This window comes from Hippocampus guttulatus, chromosome 7 (genome assembly GCF_054856545.1).
Source record: "Hippocampus guttulatus isolate MCC_2025c chromosome 7, RoL_Hgut_1.0, whole genome shotgun sequence".
Taxonomy (NCBI): Eukaryota; Metazoa; Chordata; class Actinopteri; order Syngnathiformes; family Syngnathidae; genus Hippocampus; species Hippocampus guttulatus.
Window position 1 is genome coordinate 3,096,000 of NC_141267.1, and position 17,845 is coordinate 3,113,844.

A 17,845-nucleotide genomic window follows, 5' to 3' on the forward strand; every position below is an offset into this window, starting at 1 on the left:
AGCCATAAAAGAAGCATAAAACTGTTTGTAACACATACAAATTGAACATCCAACAAGCACAGCATAAAGCTTATAAAGCTTAGGCTAAGGTGAGCAAACCAGAGGGTTTTTTATTATTATTATTTTTTTAATGAGCCTTTTTTAAATAACTAAAGAAACAATTGGGTGCATCCTATATACCAGCGCATTCAACAGACCAGAATTTACAGTACCGGTAATCAGATTACCTGTTGCATTTGAATTTACTATGAATTTGAGCGAATGACCTTCGCTCTTGATCTCCTAAATGTTCTTCTGTATGACAGGACAGCAATTCTCATAATCTTTACACAGTCAGATAAAATATAAGACCCATTTCTTATTTTCCTTTGCTTAGTGATTGTTGTAGTTTGTCCTTTTTGTCCATATAATCAACTTGGATTGATGATCAAGTATTGATTTCTGGTCAGGTTAACACTTTTCGGAAATGTTTTCCCAATTCTGACAGAATCGTGGGGCCAGCTTCTCTCTTCATCAAAACAGTGTTAACTGCGTTGCCGGGGGGAAGCGGCCCTACCACACCATAATACCTGCACTTCTCACTGACTGCGCATCTGAATCCCAAAAGCCACAACTCCTCGCCTCCTTGGGAGTAATGGGCGCTTTGATGCAACCACAAGGACACATTCAGGTATGGAGTAACAAAGACCCAATTTGCAATGAGTGATTCCTCGCTGAGATCAGATGTACAAAAACCTTTGTGGTCAAAGATGCTGATGAAAGCATTTGTGGACTTGAGGAATACAACAGGTCAACAATTAGACATTGCATTGAGCAAAGCCTCATTGAAAATTGTACGCTTTGTGAATCCAATTTTTTTGTGTTCCAGCTGTTTCGTGTGCGGATGAAACAAATCCTACCAGCAAAATGCTTCAGTTTTGTGGAAATGGACAATATAACAAAGCTTCTAACCCACACATTGTTTTTTTTTGTATGTGTTTAGGTGTTGTTTAACATGTTGGAGTTTGGGATGAATCCACAGCAAGCACTCGATTCACCAAGAATTTTTGTACAATATGATCTCAAAGGTAAATATGACGACAGTAGCTTAGCTTGGGCTAAATAGTCACACGTTAAGAAATAGCGTTATTATAAAACAATCTGGAAATCACAAAGAGAAAGCACGGTGGTTCCTAAATTACCTGTTAGGTGTAAATGGGAGTCTCAGTCATTGTTTTTCGATCCTGTATTTGTTATTCACAAGGGACCAGGGCAAGGTGCGCACCCCACCTCTTGCCTGCAGTCAACTGAAATAGGCTCCAGATTCCTATTGTCCGTAAGGATAAGCGGGACAAAGAAAATGGATGCGTGGATAAATCCAATTTTGCCATTGTAATCACAAGATCTTCGCTGAAGTAAAGAGGATACCAACAAGCGTGTGAGAGAGATTAAGTTGTCTCACCTCACCTCCACAAAAAAATAGTACAAGGTTATTCAACTTTCCTGGTGATTTCCCATTTACCCCCATTTTTTGTGGATAGTGCATATTGAATGTTTGTCAGTGTATATGGAAGAATTTTTGGGGTTAAAAAAATACATGTATATATTTGTTTCCCCCAATGCATTTCAATGTGTGTGAGTTACAAGCAAATTTTAGCGATTCGCAGGCCCGCTTGGTCCCTATAACCCACAAATAGTGTGTGTACACTGTATTTCATGGCAATACTACTGTAACTTGAGAAGTATTAGAATGTTTGGAACACCGTCTGTCTTTTCTTCATTCGCGCATACCCACTCATACATTGGTTGTCTCTCTGCATAGAAAATCAATGGTCTGTGAATTTGGAGGAGGGAATCGACCAAGAGGTGGCTGAGGTTCTAACAAGACGAGGTCATAAAGTCAACTGGCCAGTCATTGGTACTTTTTGTCATTTATTGTTTGTACTTATTTTTGACAGTTTATTACAGACAATTTGTTGGTGGTAATATCACCCTCCCCTATCTATTTACTTATCCATAAAACCCAGTGAAAACTGTAGTGAATACACCCCAGGTGGAACACATGTATGGTATGAATCCTGATTTTGCTGACCAACTATTCTTCTATTCTTTATTTCATCATCATTTTCATCCACTTATCTAAGGTCAGGTCGCGGGGGCAGCAGCTTATGTAGGGAAGCCCAGACTTCACTCTCCCTAGCCCAGGGGTGGGCAAACTTTTTGGCTCGGGGGCCACATTGATTTCTAAATTTGACAGGTGGGCCGGGTCAGCACAAGATTCGGTACATATAAAAAACTTTATATGTTGACGGTCCATACCAAACATCATCAGAACAAAAGCATTAAAGTATTACCATACTTTTCTTTAAATGAGAACAGTGACACAACTATGGTATATGTCCTGTATGAACGTCCAAGTATGTTAACAACATACTGTACATGTGTGACAACACAAGCAACAAAGTGCACCAATATATTGTCCAAAAACTGCAGCATACAGTACAGGTATATGACAAAATCTAACAAAGTTAGTTACTATTTGCTACAAAATGAGACGAGTAAAAGACCTGGTGGCTTTCTTTCCACTCACTCACTGTCTCGAACTTGACCTCCCCTCGATCTCCACGCAAGACAGCGTTGCTCAGCTGATGTCGTGCAACGAACTTTTGAACCCAGCCACGGGACGCTTCGAAGTCTTAGCGCTATGGAACTCGATTGCTCTCTTATTAGTGGTCCAGTTTGCGGAAAGTTTTTCGCACGATAACAGTCAAACCATTCCAGGAAACGTTTATTATTTACTTGACTGTCTGTCGAGCCGCAAGCAATTCACTGAGCATGGAAGCAGCCAGAATCGGACTGAGCAAGAATCACTTCCTCGTTTTTCAAAGTCTTGTAGATTTGAGTCTTTCATACTCCAAGCGTCTCCTGAATGTTTCATACTTTGTAACCCTCTTCGTTTAATCAGATACACTTCACTTTCTCTTCCGCGGCCATTACTGTTCCTCTTCGTTTGGATGCCATGATCTACAGGACATAAAAATTTTCGCTAATCCAGTAAAACTCACTGCAATAAAGAGTGACTTGCATGTTGCTGTTTTGGATCCAATAATAGAAAATAGTGGCACGGACACACTTATTCCGTCGTATCGAACGGGATTTGCTTGACTTGGCGCTACTGCGGGCTTCCGTATCGTCTCCCTCTCCCTCCCTATGCTCTGCAACTTCAAGTAACTGCGCCACCTGGCGTTGAAATGCCTGCCATTACAAGTGCAAATGAAATGAATGCAGTCGTTGACATCGAACCTTAATTGTGTACCAACCTTCGGCGGGCCAGATTAAAAAGACCAACAGGCCGGATTCGGCCCACGGGCTGTAGTTTGCCCACCTCTGCCCTAGCCACTTCCTCCAGCTCGACCTGGGGGATCACTAGGTGTTCCCAAGGGAGCCAGGAGGCATAATCTCTCCTGCGTGTCAAAGGTTGCCCTTGGGGTCTCCTCTCAGTGGGACACGCCCAGAAAACTGTATACAGTACTGTAACACTTAAAGAATATGTAATGAAAAAATGTAATGATACAAAACTAAGAAAAAACCCACCCAAAAATCAGTTACATTTTTTGGTTATGTTGTAAAGCAACATTTGAATTTTCTATCCATTCGTGAAAAAATAATTGAGAGAAAATAAAAGTATTGATTTCTTAATTTTAGCTCATTTTAATTGGAATTTAAATCAATGATTTTTGAAGTCAAACAATCCGATTCCCAAAGACACTTCATACTGTACAGTACTGTATAGCCAATGTACAGTTGCACACAAAGAGAAAAAAAGGGAAAGAAGTTGCAAAATTTACGATCAGCATTCACTTTCACTTTCATCAATTTCTTGGATAATGTCTTTTATTTTGCTTCCTCCGTCTTTCATTTTGATCACTTTTACCCTCTCTTCCAGTGTCAGAGCTCTTCTTGTCTGAGCTGCTTGGCATCCAAAGTTCTGTTTTGTAGCCATTTTAGCAATGCAACGAAATACTTCCTGGACTACTGTGCATGTGTAAACCAGTGTGGTGGTTGCTGTTGCAGTTTCGGAGCGAAGCAGTAAGAGTCGCTGTTGGCTGAGGTTGGATCAGACTTTTGTGGAAGGCTTGCTTTCGTTGTTGTGAATCTCGTCGCGAGGCAAGAGCGGAGAAAAATATTTCGTATAACGGAACAGGGGGATTTTTTGTTGTAGGGGGAGCAGAAAAGTAGGAATGGCTTTCATGCATGAACATTTTTTCACACGAGGGGTTATTTTCGCCCATGTAGGTTTCGTTAGAGAGGAGTTTCACTTTAGTCACCCTTATGTTTGAACAGGGTGTCCGTTATGGACAGTCCGTGACAAGCAGAGAAGTCCAGTAATAAAACACTACTTGGGTTCTGATCATGGGGGCCGTTCCTCCCAATCACGCCCTTCCAGGTTTCACCGTCATTGCCCACATGAGCATTGAAGTCCCCCCAGCAGAATATATTAAAATGTAGTACGCTCAACTTCATCTTGGTTGTTTTCATATTTTTGTGAGGCATGAATCCTACATATTTTCCATGTTATGGTAGATTGTATTCAAATGTAATTTCCCAATTTCCTGTACAAACACTATTTTGAAACAGTTCATTTTGAAAACCATTCATGACAAATAATTGACGATCCGCTTTCATGAAATATGAATGTCAATGAAGTAATTCCTAAATAGAATTTATAATTTTGTTTCGTACCTCTCTCAAAATGTTCCTCTTTTTGACAGACAGGCAGACATAGAAACAGCGCTTTCTCTGGCTGTATAAAGAAATAGCCTGATCAAAGTAATCCATGAAGAAACACTTGATTGACAACCTGTTGTAACGTTAATCCAACGTAACCCCGGTTGGCTGTTGCCATGCAGGGGTTATCCCGAATTTCCCAATTGCCATCCTGCCCCTGGGTACAGCTTGGTGACAGCCAGCTGGATCTCACTTCATCCATGGAAATTTTTTTATTTATTGTGAATGCGACATGGCATTTTGAATTGACTCTTACCTTGTTGCTTGTTGTGCGGAGGCTCTAGCCATTTTTGTTTCTGTTCATAAACCCAGGTCACAAGAGGTCTCAGTTTGGGAGGGGACAGATCATCACAATAGGGGATTGGTGGAATCCATCGGCCAGCCACAAGGATCATCCAACCAGGGTGTTGTGGGCAGGATCAGACCCCCGATCAGATGGATGTGCAATGGGATTTTAGACTGCTTCAGGTAATTCGTTAGTAAACAATTACCGTATTTTCCGCACTAAAAGGCGCACTGGATTATGAGGCGCACCTTCAATTATTGGCCTATATTTGAATTTTTTTTCATATATTGCACGCACTGGACTATAAGGCGCAATCTACAATGCATCCACGAGATGAAGCTACAGGTACGTCTTTGTCCGCCGTCTCCGTGGCTACTCCCGTTCGACTCGAGAGGCGTTCATGACCGCCTCCAAAAAACGTAAATTAAGAAAATGGAAGACTTTTTGGTGCACCCTATAGTGCGGAAAATACGGTAATTCAGCCACTGCAACATGCTAATTTCATTTCGATTTATGCCAATTTCACACTGCCGGTGAATTATAGCATCAGAGGCAGTAAACAGTAGCGGTACGATTGAATATATCTCAGTAAACTTCTGATTCTGCTACTACACTCAGCTTCAACTCCACTTCCAACATCAGTACCTTACACACAAGATGGCGAGATGGAAAACAGCAGTGAATATGCTTAGCTGGCTTGTATAAAAGAGGTTATCGATTAAAAATCACAGATGCTTGCTCTTTGGTGACGTTTTATTCCACCAGCTGAGAATTGGAACCATGAATTACGATTTGGTGTTTGCCATTGTCACAATGCAGACAATTTATGGGTACCCACAGTCTAACTGTATTACAGGTTTGTTTTTGTGTGTGAAAAATGTCTTGAAATTTATTTAAAAATAAATGTCACCTGATGAGCTTCTTTTCTATTGAGTGCTATAGTGTGTAATGTAAAACAGAACTGATTATTTCAATAAACACATCAGCGTTTCACCAAACATGTTTTATTGGCGTAAATTTAATTTGTGATTTTGACCTAGTCTGCAAACTGGAAACGACCGAAATTACCTATCCATCAAATATCGACTGCTAGTTACATCCATTCATCTATTTTCTGATCTGTCTTATCCTCATAAGGGCATGCTAGAGCATATCTCAGCCATCTTGGGGCAGTAGGTGGGGTACACCCTTAACTGGCTGCCAGCCAATCCCAGGGCACGCAGAGACGAACAACCAACCATTCACACTCACAATCCCAACCAGGGGCAATTTAGAGTGTTCTACTTGACTGCCATGCAGGTTTTTGGAATGTGGGAGGAAACCGGAGTACCCGTAGAAAACCCACACAGGCACGGGGAAAAATGCAAACGCCCCACAGAAAGGCCAGAGTCGGAATCGAACTCTGCACCTCTGCACTGTGAGGCAGACGTGCTAACCAGTCGACCGGGCCGCCCCTGCTAGTTACAGAAAATCTGAATCCAATAACAGGCTATACATGCTGATCACCAGTCACAGAGAACATAGTGTAGACAACCCTTCACACTCACATTCACAACTGTGGTCATTGAGCAGCTATAGATCTAATGATGGCGTGGTCAGTATCAGTGAATCCATGCAATCAACTACTCCAAGTGGAAATTTTGTGGCAGGGTGGCAACGCATGTGCTTCAAAGTTCAGAGGTTCTGGGTTCAAGTCTCACCTCAGACCTTTCTGTGTGGAGTTTGCTTATTGTTGTCTGTTTCCTCTTTCTCTACATTCCAAAAGTATGCATATTATTGTCTGTTAATTTAAGACTGGGCCCTGTTTTCATACTCAGAATAAGTCTAGCCCAAAGTGCAGCCTGACGGTGAGTATGGGTGAAGTTTTCTTTCTTTTAGCATTTTTGTAGTTGGCCGCAATTTTGTGGGACCAAGCACAGCTGACTTGATTCCCGGGCAATCGAAATACAGTAGCTCCCCTCATTCCCTTTCAATTCAACACAAGAGAGGTATGCAGTCTACATGGCGAAAGCATAATGGCCTCGCTGGAGTCCGTGCAGGAGATCAGCGCGTCCAAACTACTCTCATGACGAACTGCAAGATCTACACTTGTGGATTATGTAAAGTTGGCTGCTGCAAAATGAGCACTCGGAGAATGCCTTCAACCTCCCTTCATGCGTCTATGTGTGACAACCCCAACCTCCTCTCTTTCTCTCTCACACACACACATGCACACACACACAAAATTGTCCATTGGTATTATTTTGAGTGTGAATGTCTGTTAGTCTTTTTGTAACCGGCGACGCCCACATATCACTCTGAATAGGAGTGGAAAATGGAAGGAATCCATTAAAAAGTGGTTCTTGAATGAGTGGAAATTTATTTTTTAATGCTGTTGTCCAATTCTTTCAAACTAATCTGATCTCATTCTCATGTATGCAGTAATTGTTGATAGATTTTATGACATGTCATTCATTGTGTTGAAAGGATCAGAAATGCACCTCCGACTGCGGCCACATGAAAATGGGAAGATTTACCATAACATTTTCTTTTTTCATGTTTCTGTCAACGTTGATTACATTTTTTCATCTTTTGAAATATGAGGTGAGTACGGTGAATTAGACCTGAAATTTACAGCTTAGGCCGGCCTGGTGGGCGAGTGGTTAGTGCGTCAACCTCACAATGCAAAGGTCGTGGGTTCGATTCCGACTCCGGCCTTCTTGTGTGGAGTTTACATGTTCTCCCCGTGCCTGCATGGGTTTTCTTAGGGTTGGGCGTCCTCCCACATGGCAGGATGATTGAACACTAAATTGCCCCTCGGTGTGAGTGTGAGTGCGGATGATTGTTTGTCTCTGTGTGCCCTGCGATTGGCTGGCAACCAGTTCAGGGTGTCCCCGCCTACTGCCCGAAGACAGCTGGGATACAGTCCAGCACACTTGCGGCCCTTGTGAGGATAAAGCGGATCAAAAAATGGATGAATGGATTTCATCTTATTTGCACTATATCCCGATTTTCCACTCCAAATACACACACAATTCAGCTTTTTACATTTTGCAACAGTGAGGGAGCAGAGCAACTCGATATGAACCAGGAGCATAGCCAGAAAATTTGCAGGTGGTGACCAGAGTGACACGACACCTTTAGTGGGGGGTGGCCAAGTATACCGCACATGCGTGCATCATTCTTCATCATACCGTCCACAGTTAGGGTTTTATGAAATAAAATTCACATATCTCCAGATGAATGGCCATTACACTCAGAATTAAGCAGGAAGAAGTCAAAGTACAAAGCAACGTTTTATTGAGCTTAATTTCGGAAACTGGACTCGTTCAGAATTGTGTCTATGTTGATGTTAAAATACTTATTCCTTTTTTGTGTGTTTACAAACACCCCTGTAGAATTCATTTTGTGATTTCAATGCTGGATTTTCTGTTTCGGTGCATTTTTTAAAATGATCTTAGTGCCATTGAAGGTATCATTAATCTATGTTTTTCTGAGGCGGTCTTTCAACACCCCTTGAGCCGAATTCAGAAGAGAAGAATGGAGAATGGAAGACATGCTTTTATTCGTTTGGGAGTTTAAAAAATTAATAAAGCACACGCTTAAAAGACAACACAAGCTCTTTTTGTCTCGGAGCTGCAACATTAAAGTCGTATTTTCTTTGCCATGGCTTTGCTTTTGCCAATCAGAGTGATCAATGGCCACCGACGGCTGGCCCCATTTTGCATCCTCTGATCAACTGTTCATTCATTCATTCAAATTTTCAAAAAGCACAATCACACAAAAATCTCTTAATTCTTCACAATTCTAACCATTTTTACATGGTTTTGTTCCTGTTTGTATGTGCCATCTTTTGCTCTTTTTTAACTTTTTGGAGCAGTTTGACCGATGATTTTCTGTTTTAAATGTCTCGAACAATACATTGTGACTTTTGAAGCGCCATAGAGCAAAGAAAAAATAAATATTCATGCGGTGCGCATCAAACTGTGACCACTCTATCGAACACAGCTCCATAATATCACGGATGCTGGCTTTACGTAGCAGTCGGGATGGTTCTATTCCTCCTCGGCCCAGAGGACAGTGTTTACAAGTTCTAAAAACAATCTGAAATGTGGACTTGTCAGACCAAAGAACACTTTTTCCACTTTGTATCAGTCCATCCGAGATGAGCTGGTGGCGTGCTGTTGATAAAAGATCCCTTCTCCCTGTCATTTCCTTGCCACAGTAACCACAGTCACAACCCTTCTGCACAGCTGTGCTGGTTTGCACCTGCCTTTGTGTCTCATTGTTTAAAAAGCAAAAATCAGCCACTGCAATCTGTCTCAGGTTTGATAAATCCCTTTTTAGATGCTTAATTGACCTGTTTGCACCTCCTCCTCTCAAAATGCGCAAAATGAAATGTGAAAAAAATTTCCCTGTATGGAACACGCAATCCTGGGTGCGTTAGTCATTGAACTTCTACATCTATTTGCATGAACAATCGAGCCTTTTTTTTTTGTGTGTCCAAACGATTGCATTTGAAAACGTGCAGCCATCACGTCACCTCCTTGAAAGCACAGGATACTGGCTGCTGAGCTAAAAGCCCGGCCCGCCAGCTCAGCGGCCAGTATCTTCTTCGAAGGATCCAATGAGTGTTTGACCTCATTTACATGTGCACACTCATACTGATAATAAATCAGGCTCAAAAATGTCCTAATTGTCACAGTTAAAAATGATCGTTCACATGCATTTCAGTCAGTTTTTTTTTCCTTCAAAATCTGCCTGTGTGGAAACTCTGGTTGCAGTTTCGTGTGGAAAAACTTGGCTTCCATGTTGATCTACTTACATCTCCAAACTCATGTTTTGTTTTGTTTTTTATCACAAGGTTATATAACAAGCCGTGTGTTTTGTTCCACCGGTTAATCACCCCGATTAACGAGGCTTCATACAGCAGCATGTTGGGCTTCCATATTAGCGTGCGGTTTATCTGGATGTGTGGTGCATTCCACTTGGATTATGAGGCAACTGTAAACCACCCCTTTCGACCTCTGTAAAGCATAACTGCCCACCATGAGTTTTTCAGCTTCCTGACATGCTGATATTAGAAGTCATGTCAAATTGTGCAACTCTCGATCGAGAGGGTTAGTCAGTTTTCATGATCTCAAATTGTCACACGAACATAAAATAACTTGATGGTAGAAGCTGGTGCCGTCATTTGGAATGTTTGGAAGTTGTTGCAAAAAATGACTTCAAGCCAAATAAAAATCAACAAGTTTTCATACTTCCAATCATATGCTCCATTGCAGCTCTTGGTCAGCTTGTTTCCTCTGTGTGTGTGTGTGTGTGTGTGTTTCCTGGCCCTATGTTGTTCAGTAGTAGAAGTGCCTCTCTAAAGGGAAGGATTATCTGTACAACTCGCAGGCTCTCACCACGTATGCTTGCTTCCTGCCACCACAGCCAGCTGCTCGGACCTATTCTTACATTCTTTCTCAACTCGCTTCCTTATCCACTCCATTTTTTGTCCTCTTGCTTACAGTTGTGGGATTTTGTTTAATCTTCCATTTTTATTTATTTTTTGATAGCCGAGTGATGTGTTGTTCAGTGGGCTTCGCCAGGTCTTTGGGTCTGGCTCTATTACCTCTGGCCTTCTGTTGTATCCTGGCCAATCTGCTCCTCTTGTTTCCGATGGGAGAAATGACATACATCGAACAAGGGCGACTGGCCAGCTACATCTGGTACTTTGGTGGACTGGGTGGTGGAGGACTGCTGGTAAGTGGAAAACAGAAACAAAAAAACCCAAAAAGAAAACAAGCATGACTTCTTTTGAAGTCATTCTCTATTTGACACGATCATTGGAACGTGAACAGGAAACCATATGTGGAAGTCTGATTTTCAGCATTTCAACGTGCGTTACAAATGACACCAATTTTGAAATGCAACTACTACAGATGTTTTGTTACATGTCATATAGGTTACTGTGATAAAATTGTCAGTTTAACAGTGAGGCTGTTAAACCAAACACCAAAAGTTCATATTGGTGTTCGGTCAATTTTAGGAAAAAAAAATACAGAATGGTTGACGGATTAAACAGATGTAATTGGTGCCAGAGTCAAATATTGTAGTCATAGGCAAATAGGTCGAAGGCTCCATGATTCATCTCTACATCGGAATAAAAACGAGGCTTTACACAGTGGGATGGGACCAGCAGATATTTTGCATTTGATGCAAAATCTGTGATCGATTGCAATGTCATAAATTGCCAAATGAACAATGACATCATTGATGGGGTCCCCCAAATAAGACATGATTCAACATTGTTTATGTAGCGGCGCTTTCACAACCTGCTGCAGCTGTAACAAAGCACCTTACAAAACACGTGCGATAAAACTTTAACAAGAATACAAACACAATTACACAATCTGGTTCACTCCAGGGATGTTCTGTGCTGCCATCATTAATAATTGAAGGTTTCTCAGCATGTACTGTACAAGTAAAAATGTCTATTTTCCCGCAATATCTTTAAATATTTTTATTTTTGGGATGGGCGAGTTCTTACCACTCCTTTATATGCGTATTGAATGTTAATCAGAATTTTTAGGTTTTAATTGTTATTACTTTTTCCCAGTGCACTTCAGTGAGCGTCATTTGTATGCAAATGTTGTTTATTCGTGGGCTGGGCCAAACCCAATCCCCGCAAATAGCGAGGGTCAACAAAAGCAGTTGTTTTAATAGAGTGGTCCATCTTCAGATCGGTGATTATCGTTTGGTTTTTTTTTTTTTGTCTTTTAACTCGCTGATGGGTGATCGACTCCAAAATCCTGAACGCCTAATAAATACAAGCTACTTTCTTTGAAACCTGGCTCTGACCTGCATATAGCGTAAACAAAGTTTTCACATCCAAGTAACTTGACTGCTCAAAAGCGACAGCTACATGAAATGCCGCATTCACTGAAAAAAATCTTTGCAATCGTTGCAAAAAACAAACAAACAAACAAGCATGCGGTATGATGGGATACATTATTGAGGGGACATTCTTGATTGAAAATGATCCAATTTTTATCATTGGCATTATTTAGTGTATTGCTTGTTTATTCAATCATATTTAGACATGCATAAGTTATTTTTGGCATCATTTGGTCAGCTTGTGTTCACTTTTGTCCCCTGAGAACAGTGAGGTTGTGTGTTAAATAAACAGTTCTGATCTGTGGGGTTTATGCTCCCACTGAGCCGGCCCCTTTGTTTGGGTTTAAGGAGAGAAACAGATGAGCGCTTATATTTTTCCCGCACAAGACTTAGATTGTTGAATCGTCGATTGAGCTGATTTTTCATTTTCAAAATCTGAATCCGTTACTTTCATCTTTGACAGTGTGTTTTTTGTGTGTGGTTATTTTTTATTTTTTGCTTTCTTTCAGTCTCTGTAACTGACTGTTTCGTGATTGCACGTTCGTGCATTTGTGTGTGCTTGGGAAAAAGGGAGACCTTGGGAACTTCACTCCCTCTTTTAGGATGTGACTGAACTTCCTGTGAGCATTGAGACAACACTCGGCAGTCAGGGAACGTTGGAAAACTAAAAAGAATATGAAATGATTATCATTCATCAATTGGGAAAGATTATTTGGTCGCCACAAGCTCTCTCCCTCATCCACACTGGATCCCACCTTATTTTTGTGATCTGAAGTATATAGTCGAAGAATTACGGTATTCTGGCATGTATGGCACATGACAACTTTATTTTCCTGTTCTATGTTAGATGCTCGTTCCTGCTGTAACCTTCATCACTTTGGGAAAATGTAGTTGCTGCTGGAACCAGAGCCTCATGGTAAGAATAAACAACACATCTCATGTTATTATTGTACATCACCAATATTGAAATGGAATGTGTTTTGCATGGCCCTCTTGCCTCAAAGCACAGCACGTACATTTGAAGGGTTGTCTCAACTACGATATTACACCCTGCCCTTTGCTAGGCGGTATGCTAATGCTAATCCAACCATGATGATTAAACAAGGGTCCCTTTGTTTGTTAACACGCAACATAGTGAGCTTGGCACACACCAGTCAAGCCACATCCGCAGCTGCTGTTTGTGTGTGTGCGTGTGTGACTGTCAAGAGCAGCTGCCTCGCTTCGATTTTCTCGAGTTTCATAATAAAATCCATCCATCCATCCATTTTCCGAACCGCTCGATCCTCACTAGGGTCGCGGGGGGTGCTGGAGCCTATCCCAGCCGTCTCCGGGCAGTAGGCGGGGGACACCCTGAATCAGTTGCCAGCCAATCGCAGGGCACACAGAGACGAACAACCATCCACGCCCACACTCACACCTAGGGACAATTTAGAGCGTCCAATCAGCCTGCCATGCATGTTTTTGGAATGTGGGAGGAAACCGGAGCACCCGGAGAAAACCCACGCAGGCCCGGGGAGAACATGCAAACTCCACACAGGGAGGCCGGAGCTGGAATCGAACCCGGTACCTCCGCACTGTGAAGCCGACGTGCTAACCACTGGACTACCGGGCCGCCCTCATAATAAAATAATCCTCTTAAACATTGAGGAAATAATATCACGCCTCTGCGTATTTCTAAACTGAACAAGGGCACCAATTCATGGATACCTCTACGTGTTGCATTAACTGAATGCATTGAAGTAATATGTTCCTGTTGCCCTCCAGATGTGTGGGTCAGTGTTGGCAGCCGTGGTGGGCCTGGTCGGGGCAAGCTATTGCTTCATCGTTTCAGGTCTCGCCTTGATGCAGGGTCCACTGTGCTTCACTTCTCTCGGGTGGTCGTACCCCTTCGCAGATCAAGGAGGAAGGTAGCAAGATACTGCCTTTTATGACTTGGGTTAATACAGGGGTGCCCAACCAGCGATCGCGATTGACCGGTAGCCTGTGGACTGGTCCTGAGAGGTGAAGGGGAAAATGAAAAAGAAAAAAAAAAAGATTTGTTTGTCTGTGTGCGTGTTATTCAAATGATATTTTTTGTGTTACTGTACAGTGCACCCTCAGCATGCTATTAGTTTCCTTGCACAAAAAAAGTATTTAATAAAAGAAAATAAAATGAGAAAACAGGTCACCTTTAAGATGGCCCGTGACCTGCATCACCGGACGTTTTGCAGCTTGCGATTGGGGCTGTCGCGACGCAGTACCGTATTTTCCGCACTAAAAGATGCACTGGATTATGAGACGCACCTTCAATGAATGGCTATTTTGTAAATTTTTTCATACATTGGAGCGACGCTTCACATTATAAGGCGCAATCTACAATGCCTCCACTTGATGGTGCTACACTCCTTCCATTCAACTCGAGAGGCGTCCGTTCAACTTGAGAGGCGTTCATGATCGCCTCTGAAAAAAGTAAATTAACAATTACTGTACGAAAATTGAAAATAATGCATCAAAACAGAAAAGCGAGGAAATCCCAAAATAAATTCTATAGCCCCCTACAGAATTTATTCTGTGATTTCCTCGCTTGATTTTCTTCGTGGTTTCATTGAAGTAATCATTAATTTACGTTTTTCGGAGGTGGCCATGAACGCCTCTCGAGTGGAACGGAAGAAGGCACAGATACGGACAAAGACGTACAGTACCTGTATTTGTTGACACTGGGAAAACCATGAATAAAGTCTGCATTAAAAAAAAATAAAACCACAACTCTCCTTTTTTCAACACAGGTGAGTCTTTGTCCGTCTCCGTGCCTTCTCTTATTCCTGTCAACTCGAGAGGCGTTCAGACCGCATTGGCATTTCCTTGATCATAGCGCCACAACTACAACAATCAGATGCCAGTAGTAGTTATTTATTCCTTTGTTGTGTATTCACAAATGATGAAATCACAATATAAATTCTGTAGGGGTGGCTATAGAATTTATTTTGTGATATCCTTGCTTGCTTTTCAGTTTTGATGTACAGTATTATTTTCAATTTTCATAGTTTTATTGAAGTAATGATTAGTTTACGTTTTCCGGAGGAGGTTTTGAACGCCTCTCGAGTCGAACGGAAGAAGGCACGCAGATAGACAAAGACATACCTGTATTTGTTGAGACTGTTTTAAAAAATGAACACCACAGCTCTCCTTTTTTTCGGAGCTGCAACAAAAACGTATTTAATAAAGCAGCGACACAGTTCACTGAACCAACAGCAAGTTATAACATTGGAAGCATGTCTCCAGGAAGGAGCCATCTTGGAGTCGATGTATTACCGTAATGACCATACAAAAGACACACAGTATTTTAAGGCGCTCGGTGAGCTTTTAAGAAAATTGAAGACTTTTTGGTGCACCCTATAGTGCCGAAAATACGCTATATCTTTTTCTCCTTCTTATTCCTCCCATTCAAAATTTGTTTCATCTGCAATCCGCTGATGAAAAAAAATGGGAATCTGGAGTGCCAGGAGAAGCATTTTAAAACGGTACACGTGAGCTACAATCGTTAACATGCTGCAAATGCGCATCCCTTGCCTCCACCTTGGGTCTCCCACTAAGGTAGTCAGTGATTTCCTTTTCCCAAACTCACAAACTCTTGTGTCTACTGTACTGTACTTTTGACATAGTTTGGGAATGAACTGAATGACGATCGGATCCCACAAACGTAGACAAACAAAATCCGTTCCAAATTTTTATATTTAATTACAAAAGCATACCGACAAAGTATAAACAGAAAGAGCTGGTCAAAAAGAACCAGGAAAAACAATACATTAAGAAAAAAGGTTACAAAGGCAAGGAAATCGTAAATCCTATTATATAAACGAACTGACCAGAGTGCAATTTCACACAAAAAAAATATATATGAGCAAGATCAAAGACAAAATAACAAATACTTTCAAGTGGAGAGATAAAGAGCAAAAACGACAGCAATGAGATCAAGACGTCTAGAAAACAAAATTTGAGCAAGAACAGCATTGACCAATAATACAACAGAGACATAGGATCTTGGCAGTCCTTAAATACTTGGCTAACTTGATGACCAAAAAGGCAACAGGTGTGCACGCTGGAGGAAAGGCCCTCCTCTGCCATCTGTTGGAGACACACAAGAACAGGAGCATGACAATATTTCTGTTGCGTGCACGTGTATGTAAGCACGTATGCATATATCCATGCAGTAAGGGGTCGATCAGGGGAGATTGGCTGCTTGAAAAGTAGATCTTCAGTCAAAAATGGTTGGGCACCCCTGGGCCAATATGGTTGTACTTTATAAAGTAACTGAGGTGATGCCATGACTACCTGTAATCATAAGCATAATGCACCTTATATTTGTTTGTCCTTATTAGCAACACTCTGGACTGGTCACCAGCCAGTCACAGGGGATGTAGATACCCACCAAATCTTACATTCACATCTCGGAGCAATTTCAAGTCTTCATTGATTCAGTTCATGGGTTTGTGGAAACAAGCCAGTGTGAATCCACTTTTAATCCAGAAACTCAGAACTGTGAGGCGGTGGTGTGAATCACTAGTCTCCACACTACCGACATTTGAAACACACCACCAAATACTAATCTACCTTCAACCTTGTCCTATTGTATTTTAAAATAGAGGCACTTTCTTATGGATTTTTTTTTCAGGTTATGCTCCTGCATTTCTTTTGATTTTCTTTCCTAATTTTTGGTTTCAGGTATCTGCTGCAGTCGGCGATGTGGTCTCTGTGCCTTCAGCCGCTCCACATTGTCGAGTGGAACGTGACTCTTCTGTGTGTGCTTTTGGGACTTGCTGTCCTGGAGTTCATCCTGTGCTTCTTACAACTGGCCAGCGGTGTAGTTAACGCCATCTGTCGGCCTTGTTGCTATAAGCAGGAGTATAGTTTGAATGCTTAGACACTCGCACGCAACATTTACATAAATAAATAAATAAATATACACTTGCAAGTTCTACACACTGAAGGCCAAATGTCCACACAGTTGTCTACGGCGCAGCTTCATTATTGCATTCATTTTAAAGCACCTCACAGAATCATCACTGAGATTACACAATACACATTTGCCTTCCATGTTATCCATGAAATGTAAAATTGAAAAAGGACTCAGACGATGACAGTTTGTGGTATTGGGTCGGTTTAAAGTCTACTAATGCTCATACTTTGTTAAAAGGTGAAATAACGTAGCACTCCGAGACATCGATTTAGAAGTCGATTCTGTGTCCTACTTCTCTGTTATTTTAATCGTATCATTCATTTTTATAATCTCTTAATTTGAAGAGTTTCATAGGAACTGATGGGACAAAATGAACACAATTCAAACATCAAACTCTTATTAGTTCACGAATAAACTTAAGATGCCGTTTGCATGTTTTTGAAAGGCTGTCATGTATTTGTCAGTTTGACTTCAATGTGCCTACTTATGGACAAGATGATTATGATGTGCCAGGAGGTATTTGATCTATCCAATATTGTAGTGTTAATTCACTACCACACACAAATGTGTGTTTGTTGTCTGTACAATGGTTATATTTTTGAAGTATTTTGTTGTGCCTATTTCTTTGGCTGTTTGGCTCTTAAATTCAAATTAAATACTATCTATCCATCGATCTAGCTAGCTAGCTAGATTTTTGTGGCATATTTTTTATAAATTTTGTTTGTGCTGTCTTGAATAAAAAATATTTTCATTTCAAGTGTGTATGCATGGTGGGCACCAACTGCTATGTTTCGTAATCAGTTTCTGGGTCAGACCTTGGGTTGAGGACTTTCCATTATTTCAAAATATAGAGCGACACTGCGATCCAAAGCTGGGTTCACCAACCTTTTTGAAACTAAGAGTTCCTTCTTGGCTACTGATTAATGTGGAGGGTGTTTGATAGTATGCACTTTTGAAATACATTTTCTCAAGCTACCTTTATATGTTATAATTAA

The 17,845-nt window shown here is 41.3% G+C and overlaps 2 protein-coding genes across 6 annotated transcripts in view; both read left to right on the top strand.

Moving 5' to 3' along the window:
* Positions 1-13,757, top strand: part of LOC147201994 (uncharacterized) — a 39,968-nt gene extending 26,211 nt beyond the window's left edge. For 2 of the 5 annotated variants that reach the window (XM_086115210.1, XM_086115207.1), the window contains exons 9-13: positions 488-670; positions 983-1,067; positions 1,802-1,897; positions 5,080-5,235; positions 5,672-6,051. In XM_086115210.1, coding sequence (XP_085971336.1) covers positions 488-670; positions 983-1,067; positions 1,802-1,897; positions 5,080-5,225 — 510 coding nt within the window. In that variant the 3' untranslated portion in view covers positions 5,226-5,235; positions 5,672-6,051. Of the gene's footprint in view, positions 1-487; positions 671-982; positions 1,068-1,801; positions 1,898-5,079; positions 5,236-5,361; positions 6,052-12,761; positions 12,831-13,678 lie in introns of those variants that run through there. The other 3 variants (XR_015101344.1, XM_086115209.1, XM_086115208.1) reach the window with 3 other exon arrangements.
* Positions 10,365-17,607, top strand: tm4sf1 (transmembrane 4 L six family member 1). Its single transcript, XM_086115212.1, has 4 exons — positions 10,365-10,780; positions 12,762-12,830; positions 13,679-13,821; positions 16,616-17,607. Exons 1-4 carry the CDS (start codon positions 10,601-10,603, stop codon positions 16,812-16,814), a joined length of 591 nt encoding a protein of 196 aa, XP_085971338.1. The 5' UTR covers positions 10,365-10,600; the 3' UTR covers positions 16,815-17,607.
* The last annotated feature ends 238 nt before the right edge of the window (positions 17,608-17,845 follow it).